At 37.4% G+C, this 24,383-nt stretch overlaps 1 protein-coding gene across 5 annotated transcripts in view; it reads left to right on the forward strand.

The window, feature by feature from the left end:
- ARID4B (AT-rich interaction domain 4B) overlaps positions 1–24,383 on the forward strand; it is a 420,630-nt gene that overhangs the window by 328,102 nt on the left and 68,145 nt on the right. For all 5 annotated transcript variants that reach the window (XM_072409207.1, XM_072409204.1, XM_072409206.1 and 2 more), the window contains 2 exons: positions 12,231–12,347; positions 14,131–14,215. In XM_072409207.1, coding sequence (XP_072265308.1) covers positions 12,231–12,347; positions 14,131–14,215 — 202 coding nt within the window. The remainder of the gene's footprint in view (positions 1–12,230; positions 12,348–14,130; positions 14,216–24,383) is intronic.

Below are 24,383 nucleotides of genomic sequence, written 5' to 3' on the forward strand. Positions count from 1 at the left end.
TTGTTTATTAATGATAATAATAATAATTCCTAGCTGGCATCATGATGACCCATAAAGTTGTTGACAAGTAGTGAGGTGACATTAGGCAAAAGGATGGGCATCAGGCAGCAGCAGCAACCGCATGAGGAGGAGGCGGTGGGCCCTGAGACGGGGCGTGGACCGCATTGGTAACCAGCATCCAGAGCATGGTGTAGTGCATCGTCATTGACAGCCAGAAGTGTTTAATACAATTTTTGTGAATGGAGTACTGGACAGGTGGCAGCAACAACAACAGGAGTAGGAGACGGTGGGCCCTGAGATGGAGCGTGGACGGCATCGGTAACTGGCATCTAAAGCTGGGTGTAGTGCATCATCAATGCCACCCCGAAGTGTGTAATTCAAATATATGAAATTTGTGATTAAACGTAGAAGGGCCAGACCCAGATGTTTTGTGCGCTAGCACTGTTGCTGTGGTCTGTGTATGCGTTAAGAAAGTAGACGATATTGCTAGTTTGCATCATGAAGTGGATGACATGAATGCCAACTCTTAATCTTACAATACTTAGCTTAAAAATTAGGCAAAGGTAATGGTACCTATCAGTGTGGCAGTACTTGGAGTTTTCAGCTGCACTGAAGGTTCTTTTGGACAGAACACTGAATGCTGGGCACAAAAGAAGCTTGATGGCATACTGTGCCAACTATAGACAGATTTCAAGCCTGTTGACCCAAAAATGAATAGCATCACTACTGCCAGGACAGGCATCCTCCTCATAACTACTGTCATCAACACCACCACCACCAGCCAGAAAAGAGCCAACGTAATCGTGTACCATGCGCTTCATCCATTCTTCAAGATTATGCTCCTGCACTTCATTTGTTTGAGGTGGCCGCAGGCTGGTTTCGCCAGGCATCCAGAAAATTCCCCATGCCTTGGCCTACACTTTTGGATGTGTGCGGCCTGCCGCCACTACTGCTGATGCTGCTGCTGCCGCTACAGGGGTATATGGTGGAGGCGGTGTCCGCCTGAGCTCCCTGTGTGGAATGTGGTGCATAGAACTCCTCACACAGCTGGTCGCATAGTATTCTGCTCAGGCGGCTCACCTTTTCTTTCTCTTGCGCCGGGTTGGGTAGAAACAGTGAGATTGTGTCCTTGTAGCGGTGACCAGTAATCATCCTGGTTTTTGATGCTGAAAATGCGGGGGTCTCTCCGTAGGCATCGTAACATGTGGACACACATATGAAAGAGGGGTTTCCTGGGCTCATCCTCCTCCTGTCCCTAAGTAGTCACACCGCCAGAGAACTCTTGTCCGCTTTGACCAAAATATCTTCCTCCTCATCAACCACCTCCTCCTCTTCCAGCTGTAGCAGTTCCTGTTGTTCCATCACCAGCACAATGCCTGTGGTGTGACAGCACAAATGCGGGTTTGACAGGTCCTGTCCAGCAGCCCCAACATGGTCTCCCTCATGATCATCATCATAATCATCTTCCTCCTCTTTCTCCTCCTCTTGAAACTCCTGATGCTGGCCAGTGTCCCTTCTTGCTCCTCCTGATGCTGGCTGTGCGCTACGGAGTGTAATGTCACTCTCATCCTCCTCCCCCATTTCTTCAGCCCACAGCACAGTGTCTCCATCTGCAGCCACTGGTCACAGCTAAAATAGCTCAGTTGTGTGGCTGTACCAAGGGCCCCGCTGCCTCCATGCACCACACTGACCAAGTAATGTTCTGATCTGGCTAGCTTTTGCTCATACAGATGCTGGAGCATGTGCAGGGTGGAGTTCCATCTAGTTACAGTGTCACAAATGAGTCTATTCTGTGGCAGCCTCTGTTGGAGCTGAAGGGGTCACTGGAGTACCCATCTTGCAGCGACAAATGCCATCTGACACCACAAAACCTGCGGCCAGAAGCTGATACTTCCTTGCAGCTGGAAGTCTGGCTGGCACCAACCTCCTGGGACGTAGAAGCAATGATAGTTGGAGGGGGAGAAGGAGTCAATGGAGGTGGAAGAAGCGACGATAATGTGGTTGCACCTCCTTTAAGAGAACGCAAGAACTGCTCCCACTTTGGTTTGTGGTTCTTGCGCATGTGGGAAACCAGGGATGTTGTACCCAAATGTGATCCGGCCTTTCCTCTGCAAATCTGCCTGTGCACAAGATACAGATTGCTACGTGCCCGTCATTGCTTTCAGCGTGAAAATGGACCACACTGGAGAGGTGCCTGCAACCACAGGTGCTCTTTTTCTTTGCCTGCCTCTACGTCTGCTGGGTGCCCTGGGTCTGATCCAGTTCCATCTCCCCCACGGTCACGGTCATCAGAATGAAATATCTGTATTTCTTTGAGGTAAATACAGAAATTTTTCTGGCTTTTTTGATAGATAGCAAGTAATATCAGAATGAAATATCTGTATTTTTTGAGAGAAATACGGAACATTTTCTGGCATTTTTGATAGCAAGGGGTATCAGAATGAAATATCTGTATTTTTTTGAGAGAAGTAGAGAACCTTTTCTGGCTTTTTTGATAAATAGCAAGTGGTATCAGAATTAAATATCTGTATTTTTTGTAGAGAAATACAGACATTTGTCTGGCATTTTTGATAGATAGCAAGAGGTATCAGAATGAAATATCTGTATTTTTTTGAGGGAAGTACAGAAATTTGTCTGGCTTTTTTGATAGCAAATGGTATCAGAATGCAATATCTGTATTTTTTTGAGAGAAGTAGAGAACCTTTTCTGGCTTTTTTGATAGATAGCAAGTGGTATCAGAATGAAATATCGATATCTTTTTGAGATACAGACATTTTTCTGGCTTTTTTGATAGATAGCAAGTGGTGTCAGAATGAATTATCTGTATTTTATTGAGGGATATACAGAACTTTGTCTGGCTTTTATGATAGCAAGTGGTATCAAAATGAAATATCTATTTTTTGAGAGAAATAAAGACATTTTTCTGTGAGGGATATACAGAACTTTGTCTGGCTTTTATGATAGCAAGTGGTATCAAAATGAAATATCTATTTTTTGAGAGAAATAAAGACATTTTTCTGGCTTTTTTAATAGATAGCAAGTGGTATCAGAATGAAATATCTGTATTTTCTTTGAGAGAAATACAGAATTTTTTTTCTGGCTTTTTTAATAAATAGCAAGTGATATCAGAATGAAATATCTGTATTTTTTTGAGAGAAATACAGAAATTTTTCAGCTTTTTTAATAGATAGCAAGTGATATTAGAATGAAAAATCTGTATTTTTTTTTTTACTGAAATGAAATTTTTCTGGCTTTTTTAACAGATAGCAAGTGGTATCAGAATGAAATATCTGTATTTTTTTTGAGAGAAATACAGAAATCTTTCTGGCTTTTTTAAAAGATAGCAAGTGGTATCAGAATGAAATATCTGTATTTTTTTGAGAGAAATAACAAATTTTTTTCCTCCTTTTGTGATAGCAAGTGATATCAGAATGAAATATCTGTATTTTTGTGAGGGAAATAAAGAATTTTTTTGGCTTTTTTGATAGATAGCAAGTGGTATTAGAATGAAATATCTGTATTTTTTTTTTACTGAAATAAAGACATTTTTCTGGCTTTTTAATAGATAGCAAGTGGTATCAGAATGAAATATCTGTATTTTTTGAGGGATATACAGAAATTTGTCTGGCTTTTTTGATAGCAAGTGGTATTAGAATGTAATATCTGTATTTTTTTAGGGATATACAGAACTTTGTTAGGCTTTTTTGATAGCAAGTGGTATCAGAATGAAACATTTGTTTTTTCTTTGAGAGAAATAAAGAATTTTTTCTGGCTTTTTTAATAGATAGCAAGTGGACACAGAATGAAATATCTGTTTTTTCTTTGAGAGAAATGCAGAATTTTTTTCTGGCTTTTTTAATAGATTGCAAGTGGTATCAGAATGAAATATCTGTATTTTTTGAGGGATATACAGAAATATGTCTGACTTTTTTAAAAGATAGCAAGTGGTATCAGAATGAAACAGAGTGATTTTTTAGTATTTTGTTCAGAATCTTTTTTTTCTAGGTTTTTCTCGTTTAAAATTGGGTGCGTCTTATAGGCCGGAGCGTCTTATACGCCGAAAAATACGGTAAATACATTTTTAACATTAGGGAAAATCTGAACTCGGAGACCCATGGGATTACACCTTTTATTCAGTATTTCTGGAGGTACTGTATATGCCAATAGGATATTGTTTCATTCTTATATAGTGACTCTAATCTATATGCAACCCCATTGATCGCAGACTCTTTCTTTTGTTTGCGTTGTACAAATATTCCTAATTCCAGAGATGAAGCCTTCCCGTGTGTCACACTTACCTCTTCCTCACTAAAGCGCAGGCATCCCTCTCCTGCGCATGCTTACAGTTCTGTGCCAACAAGCTTTATCAATTCCGTCCGATCTTGATCAGCCCTGGCTATTTAGCTGGCTCACAGACTGCACTTTGTGTTCGTGCAACGTGTCTTAAGCCCCTAGTTCTGTAAGCTAGTTCCTGTTCACCTGGATTCCTGGCTGTTAACCCCTGGCATGTGACCTGACCTCTCTTGTTTGCTGACTGACTCTACCCTGGCTTTCCTTGACTATCCTTCTGCATTGTGATTTGGTACCGTGCTTTGCCTACCTTGGTGCGCCCAAGAACCTGGTAGTAACCAGCGGCACAACATCCTCACCATCAGAGGATCTGGAGAAAACCTGGTTACTGCTTAGACTCTGTACCTTGGCCCTTCTCAGGGCTCACACCACCTCTGTACAAGCCATGGCACCCCCTAGTGGTCCTCTCTCTCCGTGTGTGACACCATGCACATCCATAGGGAGAGAGAACAAGACAAAACACCCACCAAAATATATAATGATGGGTACTGTAGAATCTTTTTAACAATAATAAACAAATTAATTCACAAATACATAAATGTGTATACACCAGGGGAGTTTACTACTCAGAAATGGGTGTTTACGACCCTACTTTTTCAAATCCAATCAATATCCCAATTCCCACCTGGTATTCTATCTCATCTATACCACATCACTACAATACAAAGCACTAAAACAAACAATACTAAATAATGCATCAAATATTAATTTTAAGGCATAAAACATAAATTTCCTAATTATTTAAATAATTCATTACATTTCCAGAAATCTGTAGCATAAAAACATATTTATTTAATATAATTAGGAACAAGAAACTTGATAAAAACATATACAAATACAATTCTGAATACATGATTCATGTTGCCAATCCTCTGTGTAAATAGTCAATTCTATGCTTTTTGCAGAACTAAGTCCGTTTCTTCAGGAAATAGGAGATCTACAATTACAAAATTTTCAAAACTTCATTTTATAAAAGGAAAATATGTTATTACTTAACACATAAATATATAAGAGAATATTAGAGAACACAGAGTATCTGATTCAACACATACCCATGATGGTTCAACTTTCAATAACATCCCAGGTACACACTATGTGCAGAGGAAAGCAGTTCTCACACAGATTGGTACAGGAGAAAAATTATAGAGCGGCAGTGTAAACAGGTGGTCAAGTCCTAAAGAATGAATTCTTGATAAACTGTAAATAACTTCAGATCAATATTGTATATTAAAATAGATTAAAAACAAATCCCTATAAATTATATAAAAGTTTAAATTTAAATCATAATAAACTAGCCTGAAAAAGAAACATTTGAAAGTGCTGATCACACTGACCAACTGTTAAAAACCAAACAACACCAGTGCACAAACTAAATTACTAATAATAACACATATAAAAGATAATGAAAACTTCTGATAATTATCAATTTATCCCCCTAGCGTTCTAATTCTGTCAGTTTTTTGATGCAAAAAGTGATCCTATTTTTTTTGCATGGAAATTTTTGTTTATATTGTGGGCCTGTAATTCTTAGGATTAACTCCCAGGTATGATAATTATATTTATTTAATATATTCATTAATATAATCATAAATTATAATAATTATAAATAATAATTTTAAAAAATAATGAAATAATAGACAACAATATAATTTTAAAATATAAAATTAAAAATGTACTTTTATTTTTATTTCATGTTGTGTGGTGTTTTTGTACTGTAAAAACCATTTAAAAGCAGATTACATTGTACTTCTGCATTGTGCTTCACATCTCACTGCAGATGCGAGCAGCAATATCAAATTCCGGGAGTGGTCACCCTATTGCTATTGCTGCTCGCATCTGCAGTGAGATGTGAAGCACAATGCAGAAGTCCTGCATTGTGCTTCGCATCTCACTGCTGATGCGAGCAGCGGCGTGGCCGGGACCCGGGTGGTATTTAAAAGCAGATTACTCAGTAATCCGCTTTTAAATTTCCCACCCGGCCACGCCCCCCGACGGACCGGCGCCCCGGCATCACAGCGGGACCATCTGATCGCCGCTGGAGCGCAGGGCAAAGGTAAGGGGGGCTTCTAAAGTTACCCCGAGTGACTCGGGACTACCGCTTTTTGCATGTAAAAGCCCCCCCGAGTTACACTCGGGATTACCACTAGGAGGGTTAAATTAATCACAAACCACCTAACTACACAAATACCAGTGCCATTTTTGCAGCTATACTTATACAAACACCATAAGTGCTTTCCACAGCCCATTACTTCTCAATAAATTTACTGATGACTCAACAAATCTCCAAATAATTGTATCCACCTATCACAAAAAAATATTATGTCATTCTAAATAACTTAAACAAACACTAAAAGGGAAAGAAGAGAAACAAACTATTCCAAAAATTTACAACTAAACGCTTGTAACATACCGCCCCCTACTTTATGCTCCTTCATAGTGACAGTGTCCCACGTGCAAAAGCCGCTCCTCCCTCTTACGTAGGAAGTTGCCACCCAACAACATGTGAGCCCACGTGACTAAAATGGGATGTCGGCAGTGCATGGAGCGCTGGCCACTCAATCATTGACATGGTCGACTCAGTATATGGAGTACAGGCAGGTTGTACCAATACATACAAAAAGTACCCAAAAATTGAGATATACCTTGATACTATGGATTCAATATGTGCCTATGAAAGTTATATTCTGGACATTAATATGATGCTGATTATAAATTTGACATGATATGGTAGGGTAATAATGTGTATTGTAAACAAACACAAAGTTTTTGGATTGCTAATGTCTGTATTGTAATTGATAAAATATAATTTATAAGACACGATTTGGTTAAATATATTTAAATTTAAGGATATGATGGGGAATGACTAGATACATTTGATTTAATAATTGATGTATTTAAGTTGGAAATAGCATTTAAAACATAGAATTTTGTAGAGGATAGGATGCACATTAGGTAAAAAGTACTTGCACAAATGTAAATATATTTTATCTGTTTAGTTGGTTTTAGATAGGATGCACATTGATTGATATATATGTATATTCCTCTTTAGGTGATGCAGTCTGTGCTGTGGTTTTTTAAACAAAAATCTGGCAGAGAAGTATTTGACACCCTCTTAAAGAGATGGTATTGAGTTTTCACACATGATATACCTTTCCTCACAATTATCACTCCTTGGTGATTGCTAAGAGGCTGTGTGTGATATATATACTCTTTCCTTCCAAAGTGGTTTATCCTTGCTTTTTCTTTTGTGTTTACCATATAAAAAAAGTGGGTGAGTGGCATCTCTGTAAAAAAAATAGGATGTTGGCACAAAAATAATACTGTATGTAGTAACTAAAAATATTTTGCATATATTTTTTTAGAATAAATTGGGAGAAATACCCTTGGTGTGTTCTACTAAGCCTGACAGTGAACTGCATCAAGAACAGGGATAATCTGTAAATGCATATTAACCTCCCTAGCAGTCTAATTCTCTGCAAATTTCCATGCAAAAAGCGGTACAATCTTTGGCATGGAAAATTTTTCCATTGTAGGTTATAATTATTAGGCATAATTCACTGATATTTAATAAATGTATTACATTTATTAATAAACTTTAAATAACAAAACACAAAAATCTATAAGAAAAAAATTAAAAAAAGATTTAAACATGTAATGTAAGTGTACAGTAGCATGTATAATATATAAATAATATAATTATATGTATATTATATGAATATTTCTTGATGGAAGTCCGCAGGAAATTTTTTTCCTGCGGACTTCCATGGAAGATGGAATTTATGTGTTTTGTTAAGATGAGGATTAGCTAAGTAGGTTAGTTAAGTAGGATAACACGTTTTTATGTAATTTAAAATGCAATGGTTATATGCTTTTTATACTAGTTTGTCCATGTAATGATTGCTGTGCACAATCCCCACACAAGAATTGTCTCCTGTATTTATAAGTATATACGAGGAGGTGCTGAGAAGTTCCTGGCTTTGCCCCCTTCCAGATAAAATAGAAAAATGAGTGTGAGGGCATATGACAGCCTAATACCTTAGTATGTAACTGTGCAAATATCAGGTCTTTGCGATTCTTAAAACAAGCAAATTTCACGTCGTTGGAGTTATGGGCCGTCATGAAGTTTTTGTTTCTCCAAGGAAAGTCAGCAAAGGACATTCACACTGAGATGTCACAAACACTGGGGGAGAAATGTCCTTCCTACAGCACTGTCAAAACCTGGATATCTCATTTCAAGACTGGGCATTTTACCATTGAAGATGAGCTCCGAAGTGGGCGCCCCCCAACCTCAACTGACCCGGCAACCTGCGATGCTGTCCATGAGCTGATTATTGAGGACCGGCGGATATCCGCAAAAAAGATAGCCCAGATAATTGACATCTCTTGGGAGCGTGTTGGGTTTGTTATCACCACTATCCAATACATGCGCAAGCTTTCAGCGAAGTAGGTTGAAATGTTTGAACAGTGATCAGAAAAAGGAATGAGTTGAAGCATCCAAAGCCGTTTTGGCCCATTTTGAAGCTGCACAGGACTTTTTGGCTAGGTTAGTGACCTAACCTAGTTAGTGAGGATGAAACCTGGCTCCACATCTATGATCCTGAAACCAAGGAACAGTAAAAGGAATGGCGCCACACCGGGTCCCTGCGGCAGAAGAAGTTCTGAACCCATAAATCGGCAAAAAAAGTCATGGCGTCCGTTTTCTGAGACAAAGACGGTATTCTGTTGGTGGACTACCAACTTCAGAGCTGGACCAGCTGAAGGAGGCTATTAAGACCAAAGGGATCCTTTTTTTGCAGGACAGTGCACCTGCGCACAATCCAACGTTGTGGCTGCCGAAATGAACACCCTGGGTTTTTCAATTGGTCAGCCATCCCCCCTACTCACCTGACCTCGCCCTTTCGGACTATTATCTGTTCCTGAATTTGACGAAACACCTGAAGGGGCAATGTTTTGAGGACATTTCTGGCGTCAAAGATCCTGCTTAGAGCTGGTTTGCGGGCCAACCAAAGGACTTTTATTTGAACGGTCTGGAAAAGCCAGAACTATGCTGTACCAAGTGCATCAGTCTCAGGAGGGAATATGTTAAATAAATGTGTTATTTCATAACCCTGGCTCTCTTCTTTCTGGGCAAAACCAGGAACTTCTCAGCACCCCCTTGTAAATGGGGATGTGGTGTGAGATACTGTATTTAATTATATTATTATTAATACATTTTTAATCTATTTTAATATGCAACATTAAATTGAAGTTATTTACAGTTAATTAGGATTTTTTATTTTGAGCTTTACCACCTGTTTATGCTGCTACTCTCCTGTACCAATCTGTGTGAGAGCTGCTTCACTTTGCCTATAGAGTGTTCCTGGCATGTTAATGAATGTTAAACCATCATGGCTTTATAATATGCCTGATTTATTAAAGTTCTCCAAAGCTGGGGAGGATACACTTTCATCGGTGAAGCTGGGAGTTTAGCAAAACTGGAATGGATTTCTTAAAAGCCATTTGCTATTTGTTTGATTCTGGATCAGATCAATTCCAGGTTTGCTGGATTACCCAGCTTCACGGATGAAAGTGTATCCTCCCCAGCCTTGGAGAGCTTTAATAAATAAGGCCCAATGAATCAGATATTCTGTGTATCCTTATATTCTCCTTTTTTTTTTTTGAGTAATTTTTTATTGAGACATGTCATAAATACAAATACAGTACAAAAAATATGAACATTAGACTGAACATATGAGAATCCATCACGATTCTTACTGTATAGAATTGGCAGTAAATTGAACACTCAACAGACTGATAACGTGGGTACAGTGCTGTCTAGATCCAAGATGTCTCAACATAGATTTTTTTATAGAATACTTTATTTTAGAAAAAAAGAACAGGTTACAAAAGGTTACAAAGAGTAGGAAAATAGAGAAAAATAGAAAAGAAGAATCTGGTTGGGCATGGGGGGTAGGGGGCGAATGAATTACTTCGCCACTACGTGAGGCTATGGAGAGAGTTCCTTATCATCTGTGACAACAACGAGCTGTATTCTGTTGTAGTGCTGAACTGTATCCAGTAAAACCATGTCTGCATTTCTGTGTTTCTGTCTCTGGTCACCATAATTTCTTTCATAGTATAAATGTCTGCCACTTGACGCTTTTGGCTAACAGTCGGTGGGGTATCTTTTTTAAATAATATATATATATTATATATTAAATAATTCAGTTTTTGTGCTATAGAGTTCTGGAAATTTGTTAGACATTATTATTTGATGTCTTTAATGTCACATTATTTGGTTTTGTTTGTTTTAGTGGTTTTGTATTGCAGGGATGTGGCATAGATGAGATAGAAGACCAGGTGAGAGTTATATTGATTTGGTAATATCATTTTGTATTACTACCGCTTTACCAAATAAGGACGAACTGAAATTTGTCCCAAGTAGTTAGGAGTCAAGTTTAGTAGCCTATGCAGGATTAAGGTGCTCTTTTTCATTTTTCTAAAAAATAAGGATGCTCCATATTACCTTTGCTCAGTTACTCAGTCCGAGATGCCCAAGACTGTGAACCTTACTTTGTGGCTTCAAGAAAGAGTTTGAAAATGATTGTGAATATGCTGAAATTGGTCTTTGCTGATGTTAAAGCTCATCTCTGGGGCAAAAATAATTCACCAATCTGCTATGTTGTTTACCTGTTCTTTCAGTGAGCCTGATGTATTAAAGCTCACCAAGGCTAGAGAAGATACACTTTTATCAGTGAAGCTGGGTAATTCAGCAAACTTGGAACTGATCTGGTCCAGGATTGAAAACATTTGCTAACAAATAGCAAATGACTTAAGAAATCCATTCCAGGTTTGCTGTATTACCCAACTTCACTGATAAAAGTGTATTCTCGCCAGCCTTGGAGAGCTTTAATAAATCAAGCCCAATGTAAGAAAAAAATATTTTTGTTCACCTAAATCCACCACCTATAAGCAATAAACAATTATTTTTTTAAATAAATGTTTAACCCCTTAGTATCCGTTATGACTTTTTTTTTTAACAACTCCCTCATACCCAAAGCTTTTTAAGTAAACTTAGTGAATACTTAATTTTTTTAGAAGCATATGTATCTTGTTTCAAAAATACAACTATATTGCCTCAAAATAAAGGTTGCAAAATGTTCTAAGTCTCCTTGGTCTCCAGAAAGAACATATGTTGGTTATCATATTCTTTGCACTAGGCTCTTGTTTCTTCATGCTCACTATGACTAAATCACCCATGAAACACTGTCCCCCTAACTCAGCTTGGGGTAAGGGGACTTTCTTTGCACATTTACCATGCATGCATCTAATATTAACCAATTAGCACCCCTATACTTTGATCCACAAGATGATGTAAGGGTAAATTTGTATTGCGCTAAAATGTACTGGGTTTTGTTTTCCATAGGGTGAGATGGCTGGCTACCTTCTGTTGCAAGGGAGGAGCCTGTCCTTAGCAAGGTAGAAAACTTGCTAAGGACATGAATCAATGTCCTGGTGCTACCTGTATTATCTATGATTACATTTTGCATCAAGCTATTAAATACTCCTGAGAGTATTTGTATAGATAAATTGCCACCTTTTCATTTTACTTTGTTTACTCAAAAAAAGCATAGCCAGGAATGCTAATCCTGCAATCAGACAAGCCCCAGCAGAAGACTCTTTTCAAGGTGATCAGGTGTCTTTAAGTTTGTCCTGACTGATAATGGATTCACATCAATTGACTGTGTTGTTGATGGATTTTGAATTATTTTAAAATAATGCTGTAAAATGTGTTTTACAGTTTATATCATTATAAGAATATATTTTTTATGTTCACATTTTTTTCTTAGAATATATATATATAAATTTTCAAACTTTAAATATATATTTATATATTTTAGAATGTTATTTCTGAAGAGCAATGTTGAAATTGAAGAAAAGAATACTGGTGACAAGGTGGAAAAAAATGAAAAGATGACATTTGAAAGTTACCCGCAGATTATAAAATCCCATGTACAGTAAGTTCACTTTAAAGCTATTCAAACAGAAAACACTGCTTGTAAAAATTACCTTCTGTTTCCAATTTTTAAATTTGCTTCAGTTCATACAAATTATAAAATAGGGATGTATTTATAAAAGTTTTCACACAAGTTGCAGCTATCTTTTACCCAAAATGTACATGTTTTTCAAGTTGGATTTAATTAGATATGTAAAAATATTGGCTACAAATTGACTCACACATTTTATATTTACCTGTGAAAAATATGAGCAGTTTGACTAAAATTTGGATGATTCTTGGGTGAAAGCGTCTGTAAATGGACTTCAATGTTTCTGGTTGTTTTTAATATGATGCAACATTTGTACATAAGTTTGTTTTTAGATCTGTACAAATGTGGAAAAAAAAGTATACTGACTTATATGGCTCAATACATGTACATAAGACAACTGTTAGTTCTCTCTTGATGTTGTAGGCTCCTTCATGGGTTTGTCTGCTTTACCCACTAATACAGACAAGGGGAAATTGAGTCCACATAATCAATGGACTCCCTAGGATCACCTCCATACTTAGCACAGCATTTGTTTACAAACTATTAAGCTTAAACAATGGGAAACCACATGTTAAATGGTCTTGGACTTACAGGCATTTAAATTGTTGAGAAAATAATTTTATAGGGTGAAAAAGAAAAATGTTATCCCCACATTGCAGGACATACTTTTCTTCAAAATGTGGGACTTCCAAAGGTACTTCCTGAAAATGGGTAGCATGGACAGGAGAGAGCATGGGCAGAGCTACTCCCACTATCAGAAGTGAGCCTATCATGTTTATTATTACTTTTTTTAAATACCTGTACCAGATCTTGTTGGTCTGGGATCAATAGCCGGTGTAAATTCGCAAGATCGAATTTTCCTAAAAAAAAAATTTCCTGCGGACTGTGCTGATCAATAAATGCAACCACAGCTGCAATCATTGATTAGCTCAGTGTGCGATCTCTGGCACTAGCCAGTCAGAGAACACTTGAGGTTTTGAATGGGGAGACCTGTCCCTATTTAACCTCCAGTGCCCGGGGATCACAGACAGGATGAATGAATGCAGCCCTGAGAATCCACTGCGATCCCGGGGCACTAGAGGTTAATTACCCTCTAGTGCACTGGGATAGCAGTGGAACTGCAAATTAACCTCTAGTGCCAGGGACAGCAAACAGGAGAATTCTCCTGTAATGATTTCCTCGATCTTCCGATGGTTTCACGAAATCGGTTCGCAGAAAATTTGGGGATCCATCGAAAGTTCGAGGAAATTTTCAGGAGAATGCCAGAGGCATTTTTGCTCATCCCTATTCACTACATCCAGGATATCCATATCCCCTGTTATTTCCTGAAGAATCGGAGTTAATTCCACAAAACACGTAGAAAAAAATTCAGAACACCCTAAATTTTAGAATTTTCTATTGAGGAGATCTTGACTGACATGTATACGTGTAAAAGCGTTTTTATTTTTAAGCCATATTGCCTTTAAATCATATTTAATAAATAAATGAATTTGTTGTGTAATGGCCTCAAAAGTCCCATGAACAAGTTGCTGTGTATATATATTTATATAATTATGACATAATATACAAATGATCAACCCTTGAGGCAAACATTTAGCTGTACAAGGGCCATATCTATAGGATTATTCTGTAACTGTTTCTTCTATCCCTAATTTAGTCCAAGTTTGTATCTAAAGACAAATGCGGATTTGTATTTGCATGTGGCAAGTATTTTGTTTTTCATTTTGTTGTTCAAACATTAACCTTTTTATAGATATGATGAATGGATGAAAGCTGACAAAACCATCAGACCAGCTGATAAAAGTGTACCAAAAATAAAACACAGAAGGAAAATTAAGGTATTTGTTTCAAACTTTTTTTTTATAAATTTGTAATGAAAGGCCATTTCTCTCTAGTTAGAGAAGTCTGGTATGTAATATATGTCAATTTGTAATAATGGCATTTTGCAGGCATGTGGGTTTCATTTCTTTTCCTCCATTCCTTGTCTGGGGTTCTAATTTAAATGCCTAGTACTAGTACTTTAAAGCACTGGCAAAATGGTTTGGACACCCCACCCCATCAGTTTTTTTCTTACTCATTGTACTTGTTAAGGAGATCTTCATTTACTTCATTATGGTCCTCAGGGTACTAAGTGAGCATCTTAAATCTTAATGGTGGAACAGACAGTAAGTACATAGGGAGAGGAATAAAGGTTGTTGTCAATTTGATGATGTCAAAACATGTGGTGTCTAATGTCGATAATATGATGGGGGAATTAAATGAAAAATCAGAGAGCTGTATAATACGTAATTGGTGTTTGCCCAAGTAAAAAAATGCATAATGCTAATTCATAAAATAATCATACAAGTGTACCTATCTAGGTAACAAGAACTATTTATGTTAACATACTAACTGAAAACAGTTTTTTTCTCTAAATAAATATGTGTAGTTAATAGACGTTGATGGTTCCCTTTCAACATACTTCTCCCACACATGGCAGTCTATATCAGCCTGAGATTTGTCCTTGGTGTAAGATGTAATTGGCTGAGACTAGTCCCTGGCCACAATCTAATGAATTAATTTTTGTTTTATGATTTAATTCATACTTTTTAATCATACAATAAAACAATGCATAATTAAAAATAAACTTCAATAAATAATAAAATAAATTTCATTTTTTTTTTATAAATAAATAGACCACTTAGTGTCATTAAACACAGGAGAAGTGAATAAAATTAGCACATTTTTTAACAGGAACATTTGTTTTAAAACTAACACTGATGAAAAAGTACATTTTTGTCACAAATTCTGTTCATAAACTGCATAAAGAATATTGCCAAAAAAAGTATTGTATGCTCTGAAAAAAAAAATATTTGTTATCCTAAACACTGATAACATTTCACATCAATAGGCTCATAGCTAAAATGTAAAAATTAATCTGGTCTAGGGTATATAGGTGCAAAAATTGAACTTGTTAAAAATGAAGAGATTGGTGAGAAACTAGAGACTACTGAAGGAGGTCTGTTGTGACTAGAGCTCTGCAAAAAACAAGCTTTTTTAAGAAGGTACATTACTAAGGGCACATAAGTAAAATATATAACCTTTAGTGCTAAAATACCATATTTTTTTTACTTAACCAGATCTTCTGTTCTAGATCTTTAAACATGTATTGTTAGGGTCCCTTCAAACACATGGTGTGAAACTGTGTCAGGGATTTGTCTTTTGGGAACCACACTGCAATCTGCCGTATGCAAAAAAATGGTTCTAGTCTATATAGACTATCTTTCACATGCAGAATGGTGAGGACTCTCAGCCAGACTGATGAATTCATTTTTGGCTCTATACAGAAGGATAGAGCAAAGGCAAACAAAGGGAGGATCATCTAGACCAAGAGAAAAGGAGAATTTCCCAAAAAAGGAGAAAGTGGATATGAAGAAGGTACGTTATGCAAAACAGAAAATATTTGACAGTTTTGCCATGTGAGACCAGTGGTAATCAACAGAAACATATCTAGAGGGCTGAGGAGCAAAAATTCTCCATGGCCACCCACTGTTCAGAGGGCACATGGTGGCACCAATTCACAACCCTGACCATATGCAAGGCCTAATAGTAACAGATGTCAGGTAGGCTTAAGCCCCCATATCTCTTAGGTTGAGTGAACTAAGCATAATAATGCAGAGGCAATGTGAGTAAGAGGATTTGGAACAAAAAAAGTAATTTGAGTTTTTTTTTTAAATATGTTGATGCACCTAGATCAGGTGAAGGTGCAAATTTGTACATCCCCCTGTATTTTTTGGAGTTTGTGGTGGAAGACTTAAAGTGAAAAGATGAGAAGGATCCCTGGGGATAACCATGTCCTGGTATTTTATAGGCAAAGTACTCTATTTTAAATAAAAGTGTGTTGGAGGAAGGCAACAGACTTGGATTTAAAACATGACGGCGCATGGCTCCACATGTTTTCTGGTATATGGTACCATAGCAACTAGCTAAGTTTTGCTCAGGTGCTTCTAATCTTTGTTTTCTTGGTGCAGATCTGTTGGCACACTGCCCCAAGATTAAACATTACTGGATAGGTGTTTAACAATTTATTTACACACATTTGGCAAGAATCATTCTGGGATGGCCCTGGTCTTCCCCCCCTCCTTAATTTCCTACTTGCCCCCTTTTTTTGCATAATTTGCTGCCTTTTCTTTTCTCTTTTTCCCATTTATCAATTTGTCTGGTTTATGACATTTATAGCTATTGCTTATCAATTGGTTCTCAGCATTTTTCACCTATTTTTTTATTCGGCTTTGTGTAGTGTATTGTTGTCTTTGTTAAACATTTATTAACCTCCCTGGTGGTAACCCCGAGTGTTGCTCGGGGTACAAAAAAATAGTTAAAAGCAGTAACCCTAAACTGCACTTAAGGTAGCTAAAAACATAAAAAATAAACACTTACCTGGTCCCACCGACGTCCTCCAGTGTCCTGCCTGTGGGATTTCATCCTCGGGCTGCGTCCTCTTCCTCCGCTCGGCGAGTGCTCTGATGTTCCCCAGGGAGTTCCCGGTGATGTCGGTGCATACGCCAGTGCGTGCGGGACCGTGGCAGGAATTAAATCTATTTTGTATTGCATTCAATACAAAATACCTGTATTGAATACAATACAAAGTAATCATTATATATATATATATATATATATATATATATATATATATTATATGCTACTGAACAGATATATTACAGGTTTCAGTATTTTTATGCACCCTTGTTTTACCAGGTTTTTGTGTTTTGTTTTTTTTAAGTTTATTATTAAATTTATTAAATATTGGACATATTTCGGTGGGTTTTGCCTAAGAATTATAGGCCTACAATGTAGAATACATTTTCATAAAAGACAATGTACCGCTTTTATACATATAAATACAGACAGAAATGAACCGCCCAGTAGGTTAAAAATCATTGCAATAGAAACAGGAAAAGCAGAAGATAGACATCTATTTATCCTAACCATTGCCACAAGGCAGTAGTAAATAGACTGGATCTAAGAAGGTATGCCCTGACCAATATGGCCAAGAGTGACTTCCATAAAATCCCATTTTACCCTATCGAACACTTTTTCAATATCATTAGAGAGCAATACAAAAGGTAGAGAGCTAGTGCAAGCAGTGTGAATTTGGTTTATAACCTGATCCCTAATGGCCACAAAGCCGGCCCTGAAATCCCTGAGTGTATGATTTTGTCAAGATAGTCAATTAGTCAAGTTGTATAAAGTTTGGCAAAGAATTTCACATCTTGATTGAGAATGGAAAAGGGTGGTAACTGGAGGATCCTTCTCTTTTAAGAAAACTGTAATATGCAGAGTTACCAGCTGAGAGGAATAAAGGAAAAAAATAATTAAAAGAAAAAAAAAATCCTGTCCAACTGAATTGTCCGTCAGTGTATGAATTATTGATTCAGAAATGATCTTTCTGGTGTGCATAAGTTTTTTTGAAGAACAGAGTAAACTGGTGATAGGATATTAACAAATAGGCCTGAGAATCTGAAGAGATAAAAAAACAGGAATGGAGAGGGAAGGCAAAAGGAGCATGACAGTAGATCTAAAAATCCTGTACTGTAGCAAGAAAGTTCATGAGGAAATCCCTGAGAAGAAAATGTAGAAATAGTTAGTGAGCTTAGCTCACTAATTGCATGGGATGAACAGCAGGAGAATGACTGAGAAAGCTTTTCTAGGTCTAGCAGGCTTTTGAGAAGGATCTATGGTGGGGGCTTTAGGTTTAGGTAAGAGGAGTTAAGTGGGAGGGAAAGCTCCAGTGGTATGTAAATTACCACTCCTATAGTTAGTCCAGTTGAAGTTTTAACATGCACTGTATTTAGAAATTCTTTTACCCTCAGTTGATCCCCAAAAATCTTTGGAACCATGTTCCCAAGCATTGTACATAATTGACTCCTCCAGCAGAATATGCCCCAAGGAAGTACAGTCAGAGGACCTGGGACCCAGATCTTGGTGGACCCTGTCAATTTTACTTTCCCCTTGAGGCAATTGAATGCCACTGTAAGAAAAGATTTAAAGTCCTTTATGCCTTCCTGTTTTTGCAGTAATGCTAAACCAACGATAAAAGTGTTCTTGTGTTTCAAGGACAGTTTATCAGCCTCCAAGGTCTCAATCGTAAAGGCCAGTTGGGAAGTGTCCTGTTTGATACAATCTGTGTACTTTTTATGGGTCATATTAATGGAACTGATTAGAGATTGTATGTCTTCATTTGTTGACAAGGCCTGTATGATAACATTCAACTCATTAATGAAATAAGGATTAGGGAATGTTCCCACCTGTTACAGAATTAACAGCATAGCCATGGCAAGAGGAAAATCTAAAATTGAGTCAAGTAATATATACCAAAATCTTCCAGCACCTGTAAGCTCCTTTCAAATTGCAGTCCACAAAAACTTTTTGTTAGGCCTCCCTCCTATACACATTAGAGTATTTCCTGTTTGTATGGTCATACAGACAGGGACACTCCTGCACTGCCTGTATGAGCTTTTCAGTCAATGTGTACTTCCTAGGCATGGTGTCTATAAAGGTAGATTCTCAAGAAGAAGGAAATTATGTCACAGTGAACATTCTGGGAATGAGCTTCATGTAAACTCATGAAAATGCCCACAAACTCTTCCATGTAAAACAATAGAGACATTTTTGAATCTTTATATGCTTTTAGAAATGCTTGTAAAAACCTCTGCTGTTTCAATGACAGCTTTCATAAGCCCTGGTGTGGATAGCCAATTGGAATGCATTAGAATTTCAAACACTCAGGTTAAAAGTTGGGGAAACAGTCCATGTATACTAAGCATTGGTGTCATTAAAAACAGGTCCAAAATCTAAAATATACCACATACTTGAGTGTAAACAGAATTTTTTTACCTTATTTTTTACTTTATTTTTTTAAAGCCACCAGTCACACTTGTCCAGCAGGAGATCACTTTTCCCAGCAAGTTTGGCTGGTGCCAGTAAATGGCTCAGATCAGAGATCGTAATTTTAACCAGTATGAGCTCCAATCCAATGTTACCATACATGTGATAGGTTTGTAATGCTACTGAACGATGTCATGACCCGGCACTCATCAATCCTGAGAATCCTGCAATTAGAGCCTGGAACTAGGGAGGTTTAAATAGGGCTAGCAGCCAATGACAGGACATGATTGAATGCAGGAACCAATTTGCTCATTGGCTACAGGACATACTGTAAAATCCACCTCAGCCTCATTGTCTTTGCAAGGGATGCTAAGGAAGTTTGTAAACTCTTCTGGACAGGGTCCTCTCCTTCTCCTGTGTCACTGTCTTTATCTGTCAGTCATTTGCAACCCATATTTATTGTACATTGCTGTGTATTATGTTGGCGCTATATAAATACTGTTTAATCATAATAATAATAAAGGTAGAACTCCAAGGTAAAAGGGAGGCTGGTAACGTTGCAGGTTGCTAAACAAATTATTTCCCTTCAGTAGTGTTTCTGTTTATTTCAGGTAAAAGTAGGTTGGTACTTTGGTTTTTAGATGGGTTGGTTTATATTTAAGTATATATGGTAAATGTACAAAGTTCATATCAAGAATCTCTTGTATAAAAGATGTGGTGTTGGAAATCCATGACGCATATTAAAGATTGCCTCTACTTCTTCAGATGAAACTCTCACATTTCTCCAGGTAAATGAGTCCAGTATGATTACAAAGATCAGAGGCAGAAAGGCAAAGGCCCTCCAAACTGCATAGTTCAGCATAATTAACGAATATTAATAACCGTTGGGATCTCAGGAAACTCCTGGAGCAATTTTTTTAAAATACATCTAATGGCATGTTACTACTCTCCTAGTAGTGAGAGTATGCTGGCAGGCTTCAAAAAAAGTCTCCTTTGTCCCAACGCATTTCACCTTAAGTTATAGGCTATCATGACTTAAACAATATACTTATAGCAAATTATTAATATTATTAAACAATCAGTTATACAGGATAGCATTAATGGTTTAAAGATACTCTGGACCCACAGTCCATGGATAATTGGGGGATATACACACAAAAATATAACAAAGTGTTTACGTAGGAGCATACATAGTAACAAATATAACAAAAATAGTAAGGTAGGTCCATAAAGTTCAACCACTAGGGAAATAAACATATCCCAGATATTAGTGGAATATCGTGGTAACATAAATAAATATTATTATACAATATATTCAACTACAACATATTACAAAAGTATCTATTTTGCAAAATATAACAAAAACAGTATAAGTATAAAGGCGCTGAGACCCAGACTATTTAGGCGGGCTCAGACATGGGGCTTCAGGGAAGTTCAGATACCCAACGAATCAGCACCAGAACTGATAGTTACCCAGAATCTTTTTTGAATCTGGGATTAGGTATTTGAGAACAATTTTTTACATCCTTCATTGAAATAGTTTAATTAGGAAACAGCTTTTGGTTGTTATTAGAGAGACTTATTGGAGCTAACATGAACATGCATCAACACGCACATATTTTTAGATCCAGCAATCAAACTATATCTAAGATATATATTTAATTTATTTTAGCCTAGTTCAACACCTAATTAATTTCAGATCCAACTTTGAATTAACCAATAGATATTACATAAATTAATATTCCCTACCTTTGATACAGCCAATAACACTTAGGAACAACAAAGTTCCACTGGAAACATCCCTTTTTAAGCCTAAATCCTTTCATTAGGCAACTCTCCCACTCCGGCATGTAAGTTACCAATTTAATTTTTATTTTCTTTTTTTATTTATTGATAAGTAGATGTATACCTATTGAATTCAACTCCATTACATCTGAATTTCTCGCTCCCTATTTCTACTATCACCCTTCTGACATTAATTGTACTTCATTGTTCTCATATTACAATGATCTTTCTTTCTTGAAATATATATCAATTGCCACACCTCTCTCATCTCTCCTTGTGTATTATGTATTTACATTTCTTGGTATTTCATTTCTCTTAGTTTTGCCATTGCATTCTGCTAGCACTGCAAAACACAGCTGAGGTTGTCGCATGCTGCGCAGCATCATTAACTAATCATCATTAACTAATACCTTTGTAGAATTCAATATCCCATGATCAAACATCCAGCTATTTTCACTAAAAGAGTGAAAATGTCTCTAGAACTAATCCAAGCTATTCTGGTTTAGGATGTTTTATTTGGCTGATCAGGGGAAAAAACAAAAAAAATTGGAACTGCAGAACTATGGAAAAATGAATCTAACAGGGCAAATGAATAAACTGAAGGTAAAAAGGATTGAATGTGCAAACTAAACATTTATAAAAGACCCCTATTTTTGTTAAACTTTACACAGGGAACATGTTTGAAAGGCAATTTATAAGGCTTGTCACAGATTCTAAATTTGAATTAGGGCTTTTACGAAGCCAATATATACATTCTGTACATTGGGTTTTATTAAGTTTTATGTGCTTGAGCTGTGTGTTCAGGGTCATTCTCTTGCTGTAAATTAAAACTGTTACCCAGTCTCAGGTTTTTTGCAGACTAAAACAGTTTTTTTCTAATAGAAATGCACTGTATTTGGCTATGTATTTTGCTGTTCAACCACACATTGCATTCGTAAAATACCCAGTAATGTTTTCATCAGGCCAAATATCAGTTTCCATGATTTTAGTGTTTCCCACATGATGTTTGGCAATCTCAAAATAGGATTTGATATTGTTTTTTTAGCAATGCCATTGTTTTCATCATTCTGTCATAAAGCCTAGCTTTTTGATGCAGATGGCAAATGTGATGCAAGTCTCCAATCTGGGGTTCTGTAAAGCAAGTCAGAGTTACATACTCTGCATTTTGCCAGCAGTGCCAGGCAGAGTGCAGTCTTTGGCAGTTCTGGCTCACCATCCCTTGACAGTGACAACTAAAAAGGGTCATTAAACACTAATGTTATATAAAGTCACAGACCACTGACCCTCAATGTTATTCCCTCCAGCGGCTGTGCTCGCGGTAGCACTGAGGTTTCACGATCAGTGTCCTGAGGGTTGCAACATTCCTGTGGCTGGGGTTTTCCCCTCGGCATCCTCTCCACTTAGCCGCGCAGCTGAGGGGAATTTGAGCTGTGTGTAGTTGATTAGCTGAGTGGTTCCTAATCAATCCCATGCTGTCATTGGCTGCTGGGGCTTTATAGCCTCTCTGCTCCGTCAGATGTGCCTGTTATAGCGTCTGCTGGGCTTAGCTGTGTTGGAGTGATTTTTGAGTATTTTTCTGTTACTGACTTGTGCTTGTTCCTGACTATCCGTTGAACTCTGCCTGGACCGACCTCTGCTTGTGACCCCGACTCTATTTTTGCCTTTCCCTTTGAACTTCACTTGGTGGACTGATCTCCTGTGTTTTTGGATTTCCTGACATTTTGTACTCTGTACTGTTGGCTCTGGGTCAACTGCCGGCCTATCTCCAGACACCATCCTTTGCGCATCAAGTCCCGGGGGCAACCGAATGCTGGGAGACGCAACTAGTCTCCCGAGGCTGAGCGGGGGCTGCTATAGGCAAAGACTGCGGCTATAGGCTGGGGGACTGGTGTCTGGGGAATACTGTTACTGACCTGGGTCTTACACTGAATTGTTTTAATAGACTCTTTGCTGATATAATCTTGCTTTTTAAGATTTGTTCTTTTATCTATTCCTGGGACCCACCAGAAACAGTTGAAATTATTTGAGACCAATTTATATTTTAACAGAACTTTTCATGTGCCTACCACAAAAATTCTACAATACTAAAAAAGTAAAATACCAATTTATTATGTGATGTTTAAAAACAATCAAGCACAAACAACTTGTATTAGAACATTTTCATCAATAAATTACATATATGCCATTACATAATACTTTACTTGTATAACATTATATCTTTGCTTTCAATTCATATTGTACTGAAATTTATAATTCTTGATGCGTTTCTCCCATGGGCTTCATCAAAAGGACAGAGTATGCTAATCCCAATTATTTAATTTTTTCAGACGTTTAACTTTAATTTTAAGCTCACAATTTGAAATGAGCAAATCGAAGCTGACGAAGTGGAATTCGATCCGAATTTCAGGAAAAATTTGATTGGATCCGAATCTGAATTTTTTTGCAATTCGTGGTAACGAATCGCAATTTTTCCTGAAATGGCGCTTGCACGTCTAAGGACTTAAGAGATTCCACTATGATCTTTGGGCACTACAGGGGATGAATATGGACTTGTCCCCATTCATCACCTGTAGTGCCCTGTGTTCTTAGATAGTGAAACTCTATCTAAGAATACATAGTGCAGCGCTGCAACAGCAATCGCGGTTGCGGTGCTGTGCTTCTACTTGTCCCCATTCATCACCTGTAGGGTCCTGTATTCTTAGATAGAGAAACTCTACCTAAGAATACGTAGTAGAAGCACAGCACGGCAACCGCGATTGCTGTTGCAGCGCTGCACTATGTATTCTTAGATAGAGTTTCACTATCTAAGAACACAGGGCACTACAGGTGATGAATGGGGACAAGTCTCCATTCATCACCTGTAATTCCTGGACATTGTAGTGGAACTGCAGAGGACTGCAGTTCAGTTTCCCATGTGACGTCACAGTGGCAAAACTGAACTGCAGATGACCTCTGCAGTTCTACTACAATGTCCAGGCACTACAAGGGATGAATGGGGACTTGTCCCCATTCATTTCATTTAGTGCCCTGTATTCTTAGATGGAGAAACTCTATCTAAGAATACATAGTAAAATCACAGCACAGCAAGAGCGATTGCTCTTGCAACACTGTTCTTTGTATTCTTAGATAGAGTTTTGCTATCTAAGAATACAGGGCACTACAGGGGATGAATGGGGACAAGTCCCCATTCATCACCTATAATTCCTGGACATTGTAGTGGAACTGCAGAGGACTGCAGTTCAGTTTCCTAGAAAGTTTAGAAAGAGAAACTCTATCTCTCTCTTCTCTTCTCTATCTCTCTCTCACTCTTGCAGTGCTGTTCTATGTAATCTTAGATACAGTTTCACTAGCTAA

The sequence above is a fragment of the Pyxicephalus adspersus genome, chromosome 4 (genome assembly GCF_032062135.1).
Source record: "Pyxicephalus adspersus chromosome 4, UCB_Pads_2.0, whole genome shotgun sequence".
Classification (NCBI taxonomy): domain Eukaryota; kingdom Metazoa; phylum Chordata; class Amphibia; order Anura; family Pyxicephalidae; genus Pyxicephalus; species Pyxicephalus adspersus.